The 23,535-nt window shown below is 34.4% G+C and overlaps 1 protein-coding gene and 1 long non-coding RNA gene across 2 annotated transcripts in view; both read right to left on the minus strand.

Annotated features, from left to right (window-relative positions):
• Nucleotides 1-4,052: 4,052 nt before the first annotated feature.
• Nucleotides 4,053-23,535, minus strand: part of LOC102628042 (uncharacterized) — a 30,535-nt gene continuing 11,052 nt past the window's right edge. The window contains exon 10 of the mRNA XM_052439696.1: nt 4,053-4,169. Within this exon, the coding sequence (XP_052295656.1) occupies nt 4,068-4,169 (102 nt within the window). The 3' untranslated portion in view covers nt 4,053-4,067. The remainder of the gene's footprint in view (nt 4,170-23,535) is intronic.
• LOC127901804 (uncharacterized) lies at nt 13,744-21,535 on the minus strand. The gene is made up of 2 exons (XR_008054142.1): nt 21,498-21,535; nt 13,744-13,844 (listed from the first exon to the last, which is right to left on the minus strand). It is a non-coding gene; the product is annotated as an uncharacterized LOC127901804 (long non-coding RNA).

The following is a 23,535-nucleotide window of genomic DNA, read 5'->3' on the forward strand; positions in this document are numbered from 1 at the left end:
ATCAATAACTGGAAGTGCATAGGCTACCACCATATCTTTAGTAAGCCATCCGGGTTTCTTTATCTCTCTTCTTGGCCTCCTTGTTGCTATAAAATCATCATCATCTACATCATCAATTGTTTCTTCATTTTGTGGGACATCAGAAGAAACAACTTCTTCTTCAACTTTAGGTGTCACCTCCATAGTTGAACCATTCTTTGATGTAGAACTAACTGGTACATATGGAGTTGCATCAAACTCCACCCGCTGCAATACCTCTGTGGTCTTGTTCTCCACCTGCTGAGAACTTGAAGCTTTTATCATTGAAGCTTCATCAAATGTGACATCTCTGCTACACACAAACTTTTTGTCTTCGAGATCCCAAAGCTTGAAGCCCTTTACTCCACCTTTGAATCCCACAAAGATAGATTTTCTAGCACGAGAATCCAGTTTACCATCTTTGACATGATAATAAGCTGGACACCCGAATACACGAAGGGAATCATAGTCTTGTGCATGCTTTCCAGACCACATTTCCATAGGAGTTTTACCTCCAATTGCAGCAGAAGGCAACCGATTTACCAAGTGACTTGCGTAGCTCACAGTTTCAGCCCAAAACTTTTTATCTAAACCAGCATTAGATAACATACATCGTACCTTCTCCAGTAAAGTACGATTCATACGCTCAGCCACACCGTTCTGTTGCGGAGTATGTCTCACCGTGAAATGTCTTTTAATACCCTCGTTCTGGCATACTTGCAAGAATGGATCAGAAGTATATTCACCCCCATTATCAGATCGTAATACTTTGATCTTTCTGCCAGTTTGAGTCTCCACCAATTTCTTCCACTTCACGAAAATCTCTAGAACCTCATCCTTTGCTCGCATGGTGTACACCCATACACGTCTAGAGAAATCATCAACAAATATAACAAAATAATGGCTTCCACCAATTGATGCAGTCTTGGTTGGTCCCCATACATCACTATGAACATATTCAAGGATCTCACGAGTATCGTGATTAGCTGTACCAAACTTGACCCTTGTTTTCTTGCCTACTACACAATGCTCACAGAAATTTAATTTACAGGTTTTGGTACCTTTTAAGAGTCCATGCCTCATCAGAGTTTGCAAAGACTTCTCTCCTGCATGTCCCAGTCGTACATGCCATAGCTTGGTGGTGTCACTGTGCGCCTCAACAACATTTGCTTCATCAGTTGTACCTCCCTTCAAATAGTACAGATTGTGACGCCGAACCCCTTGCAGAATCACCATAGCCCCATGTGTAAACTTCATTATACCATCTTCAATGGTAACCTTGTAACCTTTAGCTTCCAAAGCACCCACAGAAATTAGATTTTTCTTTAAAGCTGGAACAAATCTAACCTCTTTGAGTTCTCTGACCATTCCATCAAACATTTTGAGCCGAATTGTTCCTATCCCCATTGTGCGACAAGGTTGATTATTCCCCATCACAACTGCACCGAATTCCAGATTACGAAAATCCGTAAACCATTCCTTAATAGGACACAAATGATAGGTTGCTCCAGTATCAAGTATCCACTCGCTCGAACTAGCCACGTATGCTGCAGGAGTAATACTTAGTGAATAATCAGAGCTCTCATCTTTCCGTGCCATGTTTGCTGATGCTGGTTTCTTCCCATCTCTCTTTTGAGCCTTTGGACAATCTTTCCTCCAATGGCCCTTTTCATGACAAAAGGCACACTCGTCTCGAGCTATATTTCTGCTTCTCGATTTGGATCGAGAATTCTTTCCACCACGCTTCTTCTGTTTCTCCATCGCCCAATCTCTGCTCACCAAAGCTTCAGACGATGCTCGTTCAGAATTTTTATCATTATTCCGAATCTCCAAACTAGTTAATGCTGTGCAAACATCTTTAAAGACGATCACACTCTTCCCATATATCAAAGTAGTCACAAAATGGCTATATTCCTCTGGTAGTGAGTGTAACAGAATCATAGCCTTGACTTCATCTTTAATATCTTCATCAAGATTCTTCAAATCAGCAAGTAACTTTTCAAATCTTGAAACATGATCGTGCATTGACACCCCAGACTTCATTCGAAAGCCATATACTTGGCTCATTGCATGAAGACGATTTTCAGGACTTTTCACCAGGTACTTCTCTTCCAATGTACGCCACAAAGTCACTGCACACTCCTCATCTTTCACCAAGTATTTCACCTCCTTGGTCAAACAAGATCTGATCTGACCACAGGCTTTCTCGTTCATACGATCCCAAATTTCTTCATCATACAAGTGTCTTTTATTTTTTAGGACAACATCGAGATCGATTTGAATAAGGGCATCCATAACTTCGCGCCTCCACATGCCGAAGTTGATTTTCCCATCAAACTTTTCAACATCGATCTTCTGGCCTCCTATAACAGGTGCTGAATAGCGATTTGACAAATCTCGCCTCCCACCTGAAGTGTCTCCTGAAATAGTCTCGGTAGATCTCTCCCCAATTCTGGAAGTTTCACCTTCTACCATTTTTTCAACGAACTATTTCCACTTGAAAAACAGCCTCTATGATGTTAATTTCGCGTGAATAAATGCACCAGGAAAGTTCCCAGGAAACTGGACGGGAACTCGGTCCCAATTAAAAACCAGAATCCTTAGACTCTTATCGCCTTTGTTGACAGAACTTTCCTAGACATGCAAAAATACACACTACTTACAATAGACTGTCTCCCAAGTACAAATGGCCGTCTCCACCGTATTCGTGAACAGTACCGTATGTGAACAGTACCGTATACGGGAATAGTACCGTATACGTGAACAGTACCGTATCCCCCCAAGTACGAACCGTCGGCTCTGATACCACTTGTTGTGCGCGGAATGCGGAATGCGGAATCAAGCGCACCAAAAATTACTGAAAAATAAAGGACACAAGAATTTACGTGGTTCGGTAATTAAACCTACATCCACGGAGGTAAGAAAGAATAATTGTTTATTTAACAATTAATAGAATACAATATTTGAGTAACGAATCTCACTTCCCAGAAACCCAAATATACCCAGTACTCTCACACTCTGCAGGAAAGATGAATTCCCCAGACACACTTCTCTCACTTCTCTCAAAAACTTAGAAACTTATAAGCTTAACAATTTTGGGATTATCTAGAATGGAAGAAGTGCCATCTATTTATAGGGAAAATAATGACACTATTGCACCAACCCTTTTACTATTCCACCTAACCTAAGCAAATAGTCAATGGTGTCCATTTGGCAAATTTGACAAATTTGCCAACTTTCTATTTTTTCTTCAAATGTTTGGTAGCTCTTTGAAAAATTGCCACATGCTTGACAAATTCTCCAAATTTGAATTCAACATTTCGGCTAACCTTGACAAATTGTTAGCAAAATGCAAGTGGCTTTCTTATTTTTCAACATTTAATTCCCTCGTGTAGTGCTGAAATTTCGGTCTTGTGCACCTCTCCAACTAATCACCACGTCTGTATTGTAAATAGGCGGTTACGAATAATCCAGCCAAAGTAATAGGAATTAGACCTAAGACGATTCCAAATAGAAAGAATCATATTTTTTTTAATTCTTTTTTCCATTGCTATTGTGAAATAAAATTACTAGATTTCAGATAAGATTCAAATAATAATGGATTGGTGTTAATTAAATACTATTTATATATCAAGATTATTTAAAGCTAATTTGAAAATATTCGTAACCTAATTTTTATTTTTTTAAAGGAAAAAAAAAGGTCAAACTTTTTAAGTATTATTTGGAATTTTTTATTTATATAATGTGAGTAATAAATAATTTTAAATGTTGTAAAATTTATCCATAATATTTAAGACATATAGTATTAGTCTTTAAAACATTAAATGATTATTTACAAATGAGATTTAAAAGAGATTTCGGATCTTGATAATTGAAAAAAAATGATCCTGAAATCAAATTAGTTCAACAAACATATAACTTTCTATGATACCAACTATATAATTTGCAATGTTACAGAGATTATGGCAGCAACAGTTCAAATAAACAACCTCTACAGCTGATGTTTTTATTTCACAATTCAAAATATGCAAATTTGATCATCTACTTATCTATCTATGCAACAGATTGTATGCAGGTAAATCTTTTACACAAGAAACATCTTTGAGTTTAAGCTCGCGCTCTAATTGTGCTCTTGTAGACTTCAATACATCCTGAAAAAAAATAAAAAATCATATAACAACAATTAAGCCTAAATCATGGTTCATGAAAATATATATATATATAAAGCGGAGGATGCTAGGTTAAGTTTACGTTAAATTCCATATATGAAGCCCGTTTTGCAAGCCATTGAGCATCCATCATTTGAAAGGCTAAACAATAAAGGTTGTCGAATGCCATTTCATCTTTCTCAAGCAGTTCTAGAAAGCGGATACCAGCTGAAGAAGATGGCTTTCCTGCACGTAAAATTGAACAATATGAAGACACCAAGTGGAAACGCAGAATGTAGCACAAAGTTAAGCGTGTTTAATAAAATATGGTTGGTCAGATGTTGGATGAGCAAGTTGATTTCTTAAGGGGACGCTTGGAACCAAGGCTCCTCATGATTGACTGGGGTGGCTTTGTCGTTTCCCAGCTTTCCAGGATCGAGGAGTGAACCGCAACGATTCCAATAAATGTTACTTATTCAGAACTTTAATTACCTGATTGAAGATCCAACATCTGTATTAACATAAAAGAAATGTTGATGCCAGCAACAGCAACGGGATACTCATGGAAGGCTCCATGAGTAGGTATGGTTGGTGAGGTTTGAATTATTTGTGTTAGGTGTGTTAGGTGTGGTTGGTGAAGTAGGTGAGTGGTAGGTTTTAATAGATGATGAGGATTTGTTTATTAGTTGAATAAATGAATGGTTGTGATTAGTTTGTTTCATGTATAAATACCCCCTCTCCCATTTGGTTTAAACATCAAGTGAAGTAGCAAAATCTCTAAGGTGTAGAGAGTGAAAAATAAGAGTTGTAATTGGTGAGGAGTGTTGTTGAATAAATAAAATAGTGTGTTTTTTGTGTGTTTTATTTGTTAATTCTCCAACAAAGTGGTATCAGAGCTAGTACTTGATGCTAGTACTCGACGAGAGGAATGTGACGCCGCAAAAATCATCCCGATCTGAGACCGGACGCACACTTGCCGCCAGAAGTTTTCTGTCCTGAAGCTGAGTCGACTCACCGAGTTGAACCAAGCTGAGCCGAACTGAACCAAGCCGAGCCGAGCTGAACCGAATCAAGTCGAACCGAGCCAACTCGAGCTGAACCAATCCGGACCAAGAATACCAAGCCGGTGTTGACCGTTGACCGACGTTGACCGTTGACCGAAAGTTGACTCGAGTCCTTCCCAAGGTTTTTCGACGTGCCAGATTCATCTGTGCTTTCAGAATCTCCAAATTCTCACTCAATTTGTGAGTTATGGCAAACGGTGGTATGATGTCATTTCAAGTTCCACAATTAAAGGGAAGTAAGTTTGACAATTGAAGTATTAAAATGAAGGCTCTATTGGGCGCACATGACGTATGGGATGTCGTGGAGAAAGGCTTTATTGTGCCAGAAAATGAAGCCACTTTAACTGCGGTGTAGAAGGAGAATTTAAAAGACTTGAAGAAGAAAGAGAATAAAGTAAAGTATCTCATCTTTCAATCATTAGATGAAGATGCTTTTGAAAAGATTATTGGTACAACCTCCTCAAAAGAAGCATGGTAGAAACTAGAGACCTTTTACAAAGGAGCGGAGCAAGTTAAGAAGGTTCGTCTCCAAACATTACAAGGAGAATTTGAGTCCTTACACATGAAGGCGTCGGAGTCAATTTCTAACTACTTTACTCGGGTTGTGACCGTTTCCAATGAGTTAAAAAGAAATAGTGAGGAGTTCAAAGAGGTAAGGATCATTGAAAAAATACTTCGATCAGTAGACTCGAAGTTTGACCATATTGTTGTGACAATTGAAGAAACAAGAGATCTGGAGGATATGACGATCGAACAACTTCAAGGAAGATTGCAAGCCTATGAAGAAAAACAAAAAAAGAAGCAAGGAATCGAAGAACAACTTCTCAAGATGGAAGTCAATCCAAAGAAAATAGAAGAAAGCTCCGACAACGAGAGAAGGCACTATGTCCGAGGTAGAGGTCGTGGTCATGGACGAGGTTTGAATTTCAACAACAACAACAACTCCAATTATGCCAAAGGAGAAAGCTCAACCAGAGGACGAGGCAGAGGCAATCCAAGATCGAGGTATGACAAATCCCAAGTACAGTGCTATAATTGTCAAAAGTTTGGGTATTATGCTTCAGAATGCAGAGCTCCAAGCACCAGAATTGAAGAGAGGGTGAACTATGCTGAAGAGAAAAATGGTGAAGATGGCACACTTTTACTAGCACGTAATGACACAAGTGGAGGTCAAGAAAATACATGGTATCTTGACACAGGTGCTAGCAATCATATGAGTGGAAACATAAGCATGTTCGTGCAACTAAGTGAATCTGTGAATGGCAGTGTCGCTTTTGGAGATGATTCAAAAGTACTAGTGAATGGTAGAGGTAACATTCTTTTTCGTGCAAAAGATGGTAACCACCAAATAATTTCGAATGTTTACTATGTGCCCAATATGAAAAGCAACATTCTTAATTTAGGTCAACTTTTAGAAAAAAGGCTATGATATTCACTTAAAAGATTATAGTCTTTTCCTAAGAGATGACAAAGGAAATCTAATTACAAAGGTGAGAATGTCAAAGAATAGAATGTTTCCTTTAAATATTCAAAATGATGTTGCAAAATGTCTCAAAGCCTGTCACAAAGATCAATCCTGGACTTGGCATCTTCGATATGGGCATCTCAACTTTGGAGGACTGGAGCTACTATCTAAGAAGAACATGGTGAAAAGCTTACCATACATCAATCACCCTGACCAACTTTGTGAAGGATGTTTACTTGGCAAGTAGTTTAGAAAGAGCTTTCAAAAGGAGTCAAACTCAAGAGCTCAGAAGCCACTTGAGCTCATTCATACTGATGTGTGCGGTCCATTCAAGCCAAACTCCCTTGGTAAAAGTAACTACTTCCTTCTCTTCATAGATGATTTTTCAAGAAAAACTTGGGTGTATTTTTTTAAGCAAAAATCAGAAGTCTTTGAAGCTTTCAAGAAGTTTAAAGCTGCAGTTGAAAAAGAAAGTGGATACCAGATTAAAGCCATGAGATCTGATCGAGGTGGAGAGTTCACTTCCAAAGAATTTTTAGAGTTTTGTGAAGCAAATGGAATTGACGCCCTTTGACAGTTCCAAGATCCCCCCAACAAAATGGTGTTGCAGAAAGGAAAAACAGAACCATCCTCGACATGGCAAGAAGCATACTTAAGAGTAAGAGGCTGCCTAAAGAATTTTGGACTGAAGCAGTTGCATGTGCAGTCTACTTATCTAATCGATCTCCAACAAGAAGCGTGTGGGGCAAGACGCCACAAGAAGCTTGGAGTGGAAGAAAACCTGGCATCACCCATCTAAGAGTTTTCGGAAGCATTGCCCATGTACATATACCTGACGAAAGTAGAGCCAAGCTAGATGACAAAAGTGAAAAGTTTATCTTCATCGGCTACGACAACAACTCCAAAGGATACAAGCTTTACAATCCAAACAACGGGAAGATCGTGATCAGTCGAGATGTAATTTTTGATGAAGAAGGAGAATGAGATTTTGGCTCTGGTGTGGATGACTTCAACTTCTTTCCTATTGAAGATGATGATCATACACAGATAAAACAAGTAGACGAACAACAAGAGCCTGCCACTCCACTTATCTCACCAGCACCAACCACATGCGGAGATTCACCGCCGTCTTTCTTAAATGAAAGAACCGAAGAACGTACAAGGAGTCTTCAAGATCTCTATGAGGTAACTGAGAGATATGATAATCTCACTCTCTTTTGCCTCTTTGCTGATTGTGAGCTAGTCAACTTCCAAGAAGCTGCACTAGATGAGAAGTGGAGAATTGCAATGGATGAAGAAATCAAAGCCATTGTGAAGAATGATACTTGGGAGCTTACTACTCTTCCAACAGGTCACAAGGCGATCGGTGTCAAATGGGTGTATAAAACAAAAAGAAATGCGAAGGGAGGAATTGAAAGGCACAAGGCGAGGCTAGTTGCAAAAGGCTATAGTTAAAAGGCTGGCATAGACTATGACGAGATATTTGCTCCTGTAGCTCGACTTGAAACTATTAGACTTATTATTTCTTTGGCTGCTCAGAACAAATGTAAAATTTTTCAAATGGATGTGAAGTCTGTTTTCTTGAATGGATTCCTTGAAGAAGAAGTTTACATCGAACAACCATTAGGCTACGTGGTGAAAGGACACGAGGACAAAGTTTTGAGATTGAAGAAAGCTCTTTACGGGTTAAAACAAGCACCAAGGGTATGGAATAGCAGAATTGACAAGTATTTTCAAGAGAAAAGCTTCACCAAATGCCCATATGAACATGCTCTCTACGTCAAAGAAAAATATGGAGATATTTTGATTGTGTGCCTGTATGTGGATGATCTCATCTTCACTGGAAGTAATCCAAGCTTGTTTGAAGAGTTCAAGAGAGTGATGATCAAAGAGTTCGAGATGACTGACATCGAACTGATGGCATATTACCTCGGCATTGAAGTCAAGCAAAAGGAAGAATGCATATTTATCTCCCAAGAAAGCTATGCAAAGGAGATTCTCAAGAAGTTCAAGATGAATGATTGTAAGCCTATAAGCACGCCAGTGGAATGCGGAGTCAAGTTATCCAAACATGATGAAGGCGAAGATATAGATCCAACATTCTTTAAAAGTTTGGTTGAAAGCCTACGTTATTTGACATGCACAAGACCAGATATCCTTTATGCTGTTGGACTTATGAGCCGATACATGGAGAACCCAAAGACCACCCATTTTAAAGCTGCAAAGAGAATCCTTCGCTACATCAAATGTACAACTAATTTCGGCTTGCTATACTTATTTTCTAATGACTACAAGCTTGTTGAATACAGCGATAGCGATTGGGGTGGAGATGTAGATGATCGAAAGAGCACTACGGGATTTGTGTTCTTTGTGGGAGATACTGCTTTCACATGGATGTCAAAGAAGCAACCAATTGTCACGCTATCCACCTGTGAAGCTGAATATGTAGCTGCCACATCAAGTGTTTGTCATGCAATTTGGCTTATAAATTTTCTAAAGGAGTTGAGTTTGGCACAAGAAGAGCCAACCGAGATTTATGTTGATAACAAATCAGCAATTGCCCTATCCAAGAATCCAGTCTTTCATGATCGAAGTAAACACATAGACACTCGCTATCATTTCATAAGAGAGTGTATTGCAAGAAAAGAAGTGCAAATCAAGTATGTAAAATCACAAGATCAAGCAGCTGATATCTTCACTAAGCCACTCAAGCAAGAAGACTTTGTAAAATTCAAAAGTTTGCTTGGTGTCACATGATCAAGTTTAAGGGGAGGTGTTGGATCATAAACTTGATCCAAGATGAATAAATCAAGCCCAACTCATGGAAGGCTCCATGAGTAGGTATGGTTAGTGAGGTTTGAATTATTTATGTTAGGTGTGTTAGGTGTGGTTGGTGAAGTAGGTGAGTGGTAGGTTTTAATAGATGGTGATGATTTGTTTATTAGTTGAATAAATGAATGGTTGTGATTAGTTTGTTTCATGTATAAATACCCCCTCTCCCATTTAGTTTAAACATCAAGTGAAGTAGCAAAATCTCTAAGGTGTAGAGAGTGAAAAATAAGAGTTGTAATTGGTGAGGAGTGTTGTTGAAGAAATAAAATAGTGTGTTTTTTGTGTGTTTTATTTGTTAATTCTCCAACAATTCCCACTCTGCTCTTGTTCCGTCTCGTTTGTGTAACAATCTCTGAAAAGAGTCCTGTTGAATAAGACCAAATTACTAACCATCAAATTTAATTGCCTTGTGAGGGCAACCACCACCAAAGTCCGCACTTTCCTCTTGGTTAATGTAAATAACAATAGAAAAGCTCAGAAACCAAAAAAGGGAACAAGTACAACCCCATACAATTAATAGGCTTCTACAAGTATTGAACATTAGCAGAATATTAGGTATGATTCCAAAATAAACAAATAAGCTTTCACAAAGTTTATCAGAATCTTAGAAATTATTTCGAGATAAAGTACTCCCAGATCACAATAAACTTTGCATAGTCTTCTTACCCTAATCTTATTTCTTTCCAATCAGTGTCTCACTGGTATCCCCACTTTTTGACTACATTATAGACTTCTCCTTATATTCAGAACCACAACATATCATGAGAAAAGCATCCCCATGCTTCTAAGCAAGCATTCGAGATATTACTCCTACTAAATATGTGCAAGCAATGTAACATAATTCTCTAATGGTAGAGATTCATGAAGCAAATACATTATACATAGCAATCCAACACAAAATTACCCTCCCAACTACTTCCTGCAAAAGATCATTGTTAATAAAATCTCAACTGCTTCAAATAAAAGATTATTTGTTAAACATCCGAAGCTTGAAATTTTATTAATTTCAGATATTTTTTAAGTTTACTTGTTTATTTTTTATAACTTATGTATGATTTTCAGACATTTTTATGTAAAAACATTTATATTAACTTGTGTGACTTTTATCTAAATGGAAATATGTCTTAATGGAAAGTAAAAACTATATCTAGAAATATCTCTATCAAATATACTTATTTCTTAAAATATAAAACAAAATATCTTTATTCGTTTTGACTTATAAGGATATAAACATCAAATACCCATGTTTTCTTTTTTATTTTATAAAAATAAATAAAAAGTACCTATGTTCAGATCTTTAAAAATAAAATAGGTCATCCAAATATTTGTATTCATATTCATTTGGACTTCGGTTAAATTCATACTTATTTAATTTTTCAAAACAAACTCTTGGTAAAATAAAAAATAATAATTAAGGGTCCAACTGTCATTCTTCTAGTATTTCAAGGATAGAACTTATGAATATGTTTAATAATAAACATATTTAATGACTACAAAATTTTTTAATGTGCTAGGTTTTCTCCATGGCTATAAGCTTCTAACCAGCTTTAGCTGAATTTTGTGTGAATAACGTTGACTCTTTTTGTAATAAGGGCATTAGATTCGCTTATAACTTTGTTTGGTATCAAGAATTTTTTCTTCATTAGCTTGACTGTAAAGAAACAATTGTTCCTTTTTTTACACACACACACACACACAAAAGATGAAAACATAACTATTTGAACTTGTTAAATCTCCAAAAGTTCGGCTCTAAATTGCATAAAAATGCTAAATTTGGGAGACCTAAAATACCGCTCACGTAAACAAAACGATATTATCAATCATGCAAATTCATTTATTCATGAACAGAAACTCAGCCAAGTGATACAAGCCCATTGCATCTTGTACCTATAAAATCTTAAATATATATATGCATATATAAAAATTTGTGGAAGGGTTTACTGAAGGATTGATTGACAGTATGATAAGCTGCCAAATACTATTAGACAAGGAACAAAATTCTGTGCTTCATGAAAATTAAGAAGTAGATTTTTAGAAAGATTCTAATTAGCGCATCATTTTTATCTGTATTCTCAAAACAATCATTTTTTACGAACTCAGTTGTAAATAAATAAATGGAATAAGAGAATGAACCATCAGATTTACTGATTGGAACTAATTAATGATGATTTTGGCTTAAATGCAAACCGAGTGCCTTTGCCTGTTATCAGCTTGCAGAAACATACTCATTGAAGTTCAAGAGAACAAAGAATACGAGAAACTGAACAATACGAATATATACGAACAAAGGATTAAAGTAAATGGGGAAAAGTTGTTACAGTTACAATACAAATCGAAGTCATAATCCAATTATTTATGACAAGAGATCATCCAAGTCCAGCATCAAGCCGAATGAACCGCGCACATCCCCTATTGGTTCTTGAAGTAAGTCTTCCAGAAAAGAATAGTCTTCCTCAATTAACTCAGGTAGTCCATCACTGTCTTCGTGTTGCACCAATGATTCGGGCACCGCCATGGGCACTTCAACGATACTCTCCGAATGACAATGATAATTCTCTCCAGTTTCTCTGTCCTGAAGCACGTTGTTTCCGGAGTCATATTGTTGGTTACATATCATCTGATCAAAATGACTCATCATCATCTCCATGGATGGCTCGTAAACACTGCTTGCAAGCCCCATTCCACCAGCTAAGCTCTGCTCACTCATCATGTCAGAACTGCTGCAGCTCACTTCTTGATAATCCATACAGTTCTGTTGTTGATTCTGTTGGCGGGTAAACAACCTATCCATCTCAATATCTGCTACTTGTTCGGATTGATTGCTGTTGTCTTGAAAATCCTTCAGCTTTCTTTTCTTTACAGAACCGTACTTCATAATATCATGCCCAGATGGTTGATTCTTTCGGAGCCTGCAAAGCACATAATTGGTAGCTTGATTCTTGGGCAAATGTAGAGTGTACTCGTGCATGATCCAAGCCCCGTGATCCTCACAACCTTGTTTTTCGTAAAGAACCGCTTCTTGGAGCCGATTTTGATTTTGGATTGGCCGCTTACTATATCTTTACCAGCATCCTCCCCTTGCCACGTACCACCAGAAGATCCGACTTTGCGATCAATTCTGGAACCCTTGGAAGACTTTTTCTTCAATTGGGTGAAGAAATAAAGATCCTCATCAGCATTTAAGAAGGGTCCTCCATGTGAATCCCAAATCTCAGAGGGTTTTTCCTCGTAAAGATTACAATCCCTGATGAAATACTCAGCAAGAGGGATGAATATTCCCGAAACTTTCTTCTTGAGATAATGTTCGATGAGTTCTTCATCGGATGGTCTGAACTGGAAGCCATGGGGAAGAAAGGGCCTGTGTTCTTGCATTTTGTTTGAGGAGAAGAGGGTTAAGTCAATGGTGGGTTGGTTGATTGGTTGGTTGATGATTGATGGAGGAAAGTTTTTCGGTGAATTATTGAAAACAAAGAACACGGAAGTTGAGAGAGAAGCAAAGATAGGGTTAGAGAATTAGAGCAGAAGTGGTAAGAAGCGCGGGTGTTAAAGTTTCCTTATAACATATGGAAGAGTGAAGTGAAGTTAAGTTAAGTGGCTTGGATTACAAGTAACAATTTCCTAAGGCAACTCCGAGAAACGCGGGTGAACTTGCGAGTTGGGTAAGAAGTCCTTACATTTAATAGACGGTTACGAATAACCCTAACCCCCAGTTTGTTTCCACTCGAGATTAGATATTTGGTGTTGTAAGTAGTTATGTGAGTGGCATTAGCTAATCATGCAACTATGGGATTTTAATTCCCCGATACGGTAGTGCTGAAATTTCGGTCTTGTGCACCTCTCCAAAATAATAGGAATTATACGCATGGCCATTCCAAATAGAAAGAATCGTTTTTTTTAATTCTTTTTTCCATTGCTACTATGAAATAAAATTACTAGATTTCAAATAATAATGGATTGGTGTTAATTAAATACTATTTATATATCTATATTATTTAAAGCTAATTTGAAAATATTCGTAACCTAATTTTTGTTCTTTTGAAGGAAAAAAAAGGTCAAACTTTTAAGTATTATCTGGAATTTTTTATTTATATAATGTGAGTAATAAATAATTTTAATTGTTGTAAAATTTTAGTATTACCCTTTAAAACATTAAATGATTATTTACAAATGAGATCTAAAAGAGATTTCGGATCTTGATAATTGAAAAAAATGATCCTGAAACCAAATTGGTTCAACAAATATATATCTTTCTATGATACCAACTATATAATTTGCAATGTTACAGAGATTATGGCAGCAACAGTTCAAATAAACAACCTCTGCAGCTGATGATTTTATTTCACAATTCAAAATATGCAAATTTGATCATCTACTTATCTATCTATGCAACAGATTGTATGCGGGTAAATCTGGTACACAAGAAACATCTTCGAGTTTAAGCTCGCGCTCTAATTGTGCTCTTGTAGACTTCAATACATCCTGAAAAAAATAAAAAATCATATAACAACAATTAACCCTAAATCAGGGTTCATGTAAAGAGAGAGAGAGAGATATATATATATATATATATATATAAAGTTGGGACTACAAGAGGTGATGTGGCATCACCATTTCTCATATTCTCATATTCTCTATTATCTAATAAATTGGTTGAAATTAAAAAATAATTACATTACAAAATATTAAAAATAAAAAATTATTATTAGATTATAAATGATTACATGTCTTTTCCTCTTTCTATTTAAATCCGACAATATGTAACCATTAATAATAATTAATTATAAGTCTTGAAACATTTATTTATTTTATTATGCCAACAATTAAATTTTAGTGGCTTAAAATACATCAATTAATTAATATAGGAATGAAGGTTCCTTCATCTTCCCTCAACAATGCCATTAGAGCCCAATTTTAATGTCATAATCCCATATTTAATTATTCAATCTTTTGTTTAGTGCCTTTTGGCTTCTTCAAACTCTATAAACATTAAATATTTAAGATTTGTGGCATCATTATTTCTTCCTCTTTCTATTTAAATCCAACAATATGTAACCATTAATAACAATTAATCATAAGTCTTTTGAAACATTCATTTATTTTATTATACTAGCAATTAAACTTTAGTTGCTTAAAATACATCAATTAATTAACATAGAAAGAGAAGTTCTTTCATCTTCCCTCAATAATGCCACTAAGGCCTAAGTTTAATTTTAATAATTTTAATGTCTCTTCCTCTTTCTATTTAAATCCAACAATATGTAACCATTAATAATAATTAATTATAAATCTTTTGAAACATTCAGTTATTTTATTATGCTAGAAATTAAACTTTAGTAGCTTAAAATACATCAACTAATTAACATAGGAAGAGAAGTTCTTTCATCTTCCTTCAACAATGCCACAAAGGTCTAATTTTAATGCCATAATCTCATATTTAATTATGCAACCTTTTATTTAGTGCCTTTTGGCTTCTTCAAATTTTATGATGCTAGCAATTAAATTTTAGTGGCTTAAAATACATTAATTAATTAACATAGGAAGAGAGGTTCTTTCATCTTCCCTCAACAATGCCACTATGGCCTAATTCTTCTTATTCTAAATTTAAGTTTCATTTGCTTGTCATTATTAGCAACACAAGTTGAATATGATGCAACTGCCATTATAATTAATGGAGAACGGCGAGTTATATTCTCTCATGCAATTCACTATATCTTCGCAGCAGTCCACAAGTACTGCATGCAAATAATTAATTTAAAATTTCTCACATCTCTTGCAGTTTCACATTTTCTTCTTCTTTTAACCCAAAAAAAAGCTACTTTGCTGCGAAAATATTATCTTAAGTTTTTTTTCCTAACAAGCCAAACATGATCCCACATTTAAAACAGTGCGCTTTCATGTTTAGGAAAAGTTATGGGCAATATTTTTGGATCCAACATCATTGTTATTCTTTAAATATGCAAAATTTGATATGATTTATTTCTATAGGCGTTGTATTTGTGCAAATGTGGTCAGATCTTATACGGAAGGCAAAGGATGGAGGGCTCGATGCAATTGAAACTTATATTTTGTGGAATGCTCATGAGCCTCAGCGTCGCCAGGTGCCAATTATTATTATTATTATTATTATTATTATTATTATTATTATTATTATTATTATCATTATCATTATCATTATTATTATTATTGTTATTATTATTATTATTATTATTATTATTATTATTATTATTATTATTATGTGCTATATTTATTATTATTGAAATAAACATACAAAATTAACTTGTTTAATCTTCCTTTTGAGAAGAGATCAGAGCGATTTCTCAGGAAATTTGGATTTCATCAAATTTTTAATTTTTAATTTTTAATTTGATATTTTCAAAGCCGCACAAAGCGCGGTTCTATTTCCTAGTATATATATATATATATATATATATAAAGCTGGGACTTGAGAAGGTGATGTGGCATTACCATTTCTCATATTTGTATATTCTCTATTATCTAATAAATAGAGAAATTTTCTTTTAGATTTGGTTTTTCATCTTCTTATAATTAATTTGATTGTTATTACACAATAACAATTATGTAAAGATTTTAATGAGGCATATTCTTTGTATTGAACATCCAAGGAAGAGTGCTATGAATTTATTAAAATAAATGTAGATGTTCATAACATATATCTCTTAGTCTCCTCACTATCACCCATTAGCAACCTTTAGCTTCCCTATAACTCCCACTATCTCACAAGGAATTATGATCCATAATTTTTCATTAATTTCATGGAGTGATTTTGTAACTATAAAAGGAGAGCTCATCTTTTTGTTTTGTACACACACAATTAGAATGAATAAAATCACTCCATAATATATTCTCTCATTTTATTTTTTATCTTACGTTGCTTCTTTATTTGTATTGCTAGCTAATAGTTTTTTTTGTTTTTTATAAGGCTGCCTCATCTTAAAAAAAAATCAATTCATATTTTTTATTAGTTTCATCAAGTGTAAAGTAAGAAAAAAGGATAATACTAAATTCTTTTTTTAAAGCCGCGTGAAGTGCGGTTCTATTTTCTAGTATATATATAAAGTTGGAACTTGAGGAGGTGATGTGGCATCACCATTTCTCATCTCTGTATATTCTCTATTATCTAATAAATAAAGAAAATTTCTTTTAAATTTGACTTTTCATCTTCTCATAATTAATTTAGTTGTTATTACACAATAACAATTATGTAAAGGTTATAATGAGGCATATTCTTTGTAATGAACATCCAAGGGGGAGTGTTATGAATTTATTAAAATAAATGTGGATGTTCATAATATATATCTCTTAGTCTCCCCATTATCTCTCATTAGCAACCTTTAGCTTCCCTATAACTCCCACTATCTCACAAGGAATTATGATCTATAATTTTTCATTAATTTCATGAAGTGATTATGTAACTATAAAAGGAGATCTCATCTTTTTGTTTTGTACACACACAATTGGAATGAATAAAATTACTCTATAATAAATTCTCTCATTTTATTCTTTATCTTGCATTTCTGGCTAATAGTTTTTTTTTTGTTTAAAACATCCGGTTTCCGACGACCGCATTGGATACTTCAACTGCATTCAACATTTCTAACTTTTATTGGTTGATAAATGTGTGAATGATAACACAATCCTTTGAGGTATTTTTTTAATTATTAATGTTTGTTCATCTTTAAGTGTATATTAGAAATTATTGATCTTTATGTTTTAACATGTTTAAGTTATATTTTCATAATATTACAGATGTTGAATATAATTTGGAACTTATAAAATACTACAAAAGGTATAAGGTTTGTATACTTAACTGTACACATTAATATATATATTTAAAGTTAACAAACAAATAATTAACTTTAATAAATAACATTAATTTTATAAGGTTGCCTTATCTTAAAAAAAATCAATTCATTTTTTTTTTATCAATTTCATCAAGTGTAAAGTAAGAAAAAAAGATAATACAAAAATTATTTTTTCCAAGCTGCGTGAAGCGCGGTTCTATTTCCTAGTATATATATAAAGTGGAGGATGCTAGGTTAAGTTTACGTTAAATTCCATATATGAAGCCCGTTTTGCAAGCCATTGAGCATCCATCATTTGAAAGGCTACACAATAAAGGTTGTCGAATGCCATTTCGTCTTTCCCAAGTACTTCTAGAAAGCGGATACCAATTCCAGAAGATGGCTTTCCTGCACGTAAAATTCAACAATATGAAGACACCAAGTGGAAATGCAGAATGTAGCACAAAGTTAAGCGTGTTTAATAAAATATGGTTGGTCAGATGTTGGATGAGCAAGTTGATTTCTTAAGGGGACGCTTGGAACCAAGCTCCTCATGATTCACTGGGGTGGCTTTGCCGTTTCCTAGCCTTTCAGGATCGAGGAGTGAACCGCAACGATTACAATAAATGTTACTTATTCAGAACTTTAATTACCTAATTGAAGATCCAACATCTGTATTAACATAAATTATGTAAAAGCAACATAAAACTTATGAAAGAAAGGTAAAAGAAGTAAATTAACATAAAAATGGTAAATTGGTGGTAAGCAAAACAAAAAACTTACAAATGAAACATAAAATTTGTAAATCAACATTAAATATAAAATTGAACATAAATTGTCTAAATAAAACATAAGACTTCTAAATAAAAGGTAAAACAAGTAAATCAACATAAAAATGATAAATTAGTGTATCAATAGTAAACAAAAAAAACTTACAAATATAATATAAAACTTAAAATTAATAATAAGTGTAAAATTAAATATAAAATTAAATAAATAAAACATAAGACCTATAAATGAAAGGTAAAATAAGTAAATTGATAAAGGAATGACAAATGGGTGTATTATTGGTAAACAAAATAAAAAATTACAAGTATATTGGATCCAATTTTATTGATATATCGTATATGTCTACTAATAATATCTTCTTCTTTTTTGCCTTAATCCACATTAAGAAAAATGATTTTACGTAATTAACATATGTAGGGAAGAAATACTTTATATGATAGAAATTGGGAAAAAAAAGTTATAAATGTCCTAGGACGAATATAGAATTGAATTCCAATTACTTTCAATACAATTTTTTTTTTCAATTTCCAGGTGACTTTTATTTGCTTAATTAAACTAAATAAATAAATTATTGTTTTCGGAGATAAAATAGAAATAGGACAACTTTCGAATTTTTTCTTGGTTAGCTTGGCTGTAAAGAAAATATTGTTCCCCTTTTTTACACACCAAAAAAAAAAAATCAGAACTTAATTGTTCGAACGTGTTAAATCTAAAAGTTCGGCTCTAAATTGCATAAAAATGCTAAATTTACGAGATCTAAAATACCGTTCACGTAAACAAAACGATATTATTAATCATGCAAAATCATTTATTCATGAACAGGATCTCAGCCATGTGATCAAGCCCATTTCATCTTGTACCTACAAAATTTTTAATATATATGTACCCACAAAATCTTAAATATATAAAAATTTGTGGAACGGTTTACTGAAGGATTGGTTGACAGTATGATGAGCTGCAAAATACTATTAGACAAGGAACAAAATTCTGTGCTTCATGAAAATTAAGAAGTAGAAATTTAGAAAGATTCTAACTAGCTTATCATTTTTATCTGTAATCTCAAAACAATCATTTTTTGTGAACTCAGTTGTAAACAAATAAATGGAATAAGAGAATGAACCATCAGATTTACTGATTGGAACTAATTAATGATGATTTTGGCTTAAATGCAAACCGAATGCCTTTGCCTGTTATCAACTTGCAGAAAACATACTGATTGAAGTTCAAGAGAATAAAGAATACGAGAAACTGAACAATACAAATATATACGAGCAAAGGATTAAAGTAAATGGGGAAAAGATGTTACAGTTACAATACAAATCGAAGTCGTAATACAATTATCAATGACAAGAGATCATCCAAGTCCAGCATCAAGCCGAATGAACCGCTCACATCCCCTGTTGGTTCTTGAAGTAAGTCTTCCAGAAAAGAATAGTCTTCCTCAATTAACTCAGGTAGCCCATCACAGTCTTCGTGTTGCACCAATGATTCAGGCACCGACATGGGCACTTCACCGATACTCTCCGAATGACAATGATAATTCTCTCCAGTTTCTCCACCCTGAAGCATGTTGTTCCCGGAGTCATATTGTTGGTTACATATCATCTGATCAAAATGACTCATCATCATCTCCATGGATGGCTCGTAAACACTGCTTGCAAGCACCATTCCACCAGCTAAGCTCTGCTCACTCATCATGTCAGAACTACTGCAGCTTACTTCTTGATAATCCATATAGTTCTGTTGTTGATTCTGTTGGTAGGTCAACAGCCTATCCATCTCAATATCTGCTACTTGTTCGGATTGATTGCTGTTGTCTTGAAAACCCTTCAGCTTTCTTTTCTTTGCAGAACCGTACTTCATAATATCATGGCCAGTTGGTCAATTCTTTCGAAGCCTGCAAAGTACATAATTGGTAGCTCTATTCTTGGGCATATGTAGTGTACTCGTGCATGATCCAAGCCCCGTGATCCTCACAACCCTGTTTTTCGTAACGAAACCGCTTCTTGGAGCCGATTTTGATTTTGGATTGGCCGCTTACTATATCTTTACCAGCATCCTCCCCTTGCCAAGTACCGCCAGAAGATCCCACTTTGTGGTCGATTCTGGAACCCTTGGAAGACTTTTTCTTCAACTGGGTGAAGAAATAAAGATCCTCATCAGCATTTAAAAAGGGTCCTCCATGAGAATCCCAAATCTCAGAGGGTTTTTCCTCGTAAAGATTACAATCCCTGATGAAATACTCAGCAAGAGGGATGAATATTCCCGAAACTTTCTTCTTGAGATAATGTTCGATGAGTTCTTCATCGGATGGTCTGAACTGGAAGCCATGGGGAAGAAAGGGTCTGTGTTCTTGCATTTTGTTTGAGGAGAAGAGGGTTAATTCAATGGTGTGTTGGTTGATTGGTTGGTTGATGATTGATGGAGGAAAGTTTTTGGGTGAATTATTGAAAACAAAGAACACGGAAGCCGAGAGAGAAGCAAAGATAGGGTTAGAGAATTAGAGCAGAAGTGGTAAGAAGCGTGGGTGTCAAAGTTTCCTTATAACATATGGAGGAGTGTAGTGGCGTAGCTTGGATTACAAGTAACAATTTCTTAGGGCAACTCCGGGAAACGTGGGTGAACTTGCGAGTTGGGTAAGAAGTTCTTACATTTATTAGACGGTTACGAATAACCCTAACCCTCAGTTTGTTTCCACTCGAGATTAGATATTTGGTGTTGTAAGAAGTTCTGTGAGTGGCATTAGCTAATCATGCAACTATGGGATTTTAATTCCCTCGTGTAGTGCTGAAATTTCGGTCTTGTGCACCTCTCCAACTAATCACCACGTCTGTATTGTAAATAGACGCTTACGAATAATCCAGCCAAAATAATAGGAATTAGACATATGGCCATTCCAAATAGAAAGAATCATATTTTTTTTAATTCTTTTTTCCATTGCTATTGTGAAATAAAATTACTAGATTTCAGATAAGATTCAAATAATAATGGATTGGTGTTAATTAAATACTATTTATATATCAAGATTATTTAAAGCTAATTTGAAAATATTCGTAACCTAATTTTTGTTTTTTTAAAGGAAAAAAAAAGGTCAAACTTTTTAAGTATTATTTGGAATTTTTTATTTATATAATGTGAGTAATAAATAATTTTAAATGTTGTAAAATTTATCCATAATATTTAAGACATATAGTATTAGTCTTTAAAACATTAAATGATTATTTACAAATGAGATTTAAAAGAGATTTCGGATCTTGATAATTGAAAAAAAATGATCCTGAAATCAAATTAGTTCAACAAACATATAACTTTCTATGATACCAACTATATAATTTGCAATGTTACAGAGATTATGGCAGCAACAGTTCAAATAAACAACCTCTACAGCTGATGTTTTTACTTCACAATTCAAAACATGCAAATTTGATCATCTACTTATCTATCTATGCAACAGATTGTATGCGGGTAAATCTTGTACACAAGAAACATCTTCGAGTTTAAGCTCGCGCTCTAATTGTGCTCTTGTAGACTTCAATACATCCCCAAAAAAAAAAATCATATAACAACAATTAAGCCTAAATCATGGTTCATGTAAAAAATATATATATATCCATAAAGTGGAGGATGCTAGGTTAAGTTTACGTTAAATTCCATATATGAAGCCCGTTTTGCAAGCCATTGAGCATCCATCATTTGAAAGGCCACACAATAAAGGTTGTCGAATGCCATTTCATCTTTCTCAAGCAGTTCTAGAAAGCGGATACCAGCTGAAGAAGATGGCTTTCCTGCACGTAAAATTGAACAATATGAAGACACCAAGTGGAAACGCAGAATGTAGCACAAAGTTAAGCGTGTTTAATAAAATATGGCTGGTCAGATGTTGGATGGCAAGTTGACTTCTTAAGGGGACGCTTGGAACCAAGGCTCTTCATAATTGACTGGGGTGGCTTTGCCGTTTCCCAGCCTTTAAGGATCAAGGAGTGAACCGCAATGATTACAATAAATGTTACTTATTCAGAACTTTAATTACCTGATTGAAGATCCAACATCTGTATTAACATGAATTATGTAAATGTAACAAAAAACTTATGAATGAAAGGTAAAAGAAGTGAATTAACATAAAAATGGTATATTGGTGTTCTACGAGTAAATAAAACAAAAACTTACAAACAAAACAAAAAATTTGTAAATCAACATTAAATGTAAAACAGAACATAAATTGTCTAAATAAAACATAAGACTTCTAAAAAAATGTAAAACAAGTAAATCAACATAAAAATGATAAATTAGTGTATCAAGAGTAAACAAAAAAAAAACATACAATTATAATATAAAACTTGTAAATCAATAACAAGTGTAAAATAAAATATAAATTAAATAAATAAAACATAAGACTTATAAATGAAAGATAAAATAAGTAAATTGATATAGGAATGGAAAATTGGTGTATTATTGGTAAACAAAATAAAAAATTACAAGTGTATTAGATCCAAATTTATTGATATATGATATATGGCTAATAAGAATATCTTCTTCTTCTTCTTCTTTTTTGCCTTAATCCACATTAAGAAAAATGATTTTACATAATTAACCTGTGTAGTAAACAAATACTTTATTGCTACATTTACTTGCTGGATTCAAGAATGGGAATCCGGAATCGAAATCATTCCCTCGTTTACTTGCGAAAATAAGAAGCGGATTTGGATTCATTTTCGTAGACCCCACAACAATTTGGGAATCAAATATGGGAGTCTGATTCCCAAGGGGGGGCTTGGGAATCAAACTCCCATCCCCTGCATTTCCCATTCTACCCACATTAATTGGTATTATTCCAGAAATACCCTCACTTTAGATAAAAAATATAGAAAGCGAAAAAAAAAATCCCTAAAACCTAAACTCTCCCACCCGTGCCTCCCAATCGAATGCCATCGGAGCAGCTTCCATCACCATCGCAGTCATCACCGTCTTTGACCTCGCGGTTCGTCGGCTGTGGACAGTTGCTGGTCGCTGGTTTCGTCTTCGTTGGGCCGCATCAATTTCGTCACCGTCTCGATTTCGCCCCCGTCTCATTTCATCTCCGACTTCGTCTTTAATGGCAACGGTTCTGATCTGATGCTGCTGCTACTACTAACGACGATGATTGTTGTTGCCATTGTTGTGTATGACAATGACAATTGAGATTTTGATTGTTGATGTTTTTTTTTTTTTTTTGGGAGATGGATTATTTTTGTTGATGATGATTATTTGGGAAATGGATTAATTTGATGATGATGGTTATTATTATTATTTTGGAAATGGATTATTTTGTTGATGATGATGAATCTGATTATGATCATTAATATTTTTTGAAATGGATTATTATTTTGCTGATGATGATATTTTTTATTTTGATTATTGTTATTAATTTATTATTATTA

Source organism: Citrus sinensis, chromosome 4, assembly GCF_022201045.2.
Source record: "Citrus sinensis cultivar Valencia sweet orange chromosome 4, DVS_A1.0, whole genome shotgun sequence".
Lineage (NCBI taxonomy): Eukaryota > Viridiplantae > Streptophyta > Magnoliopsida > Sapindales > Rutaceae > Citrus > Citrus sinensis.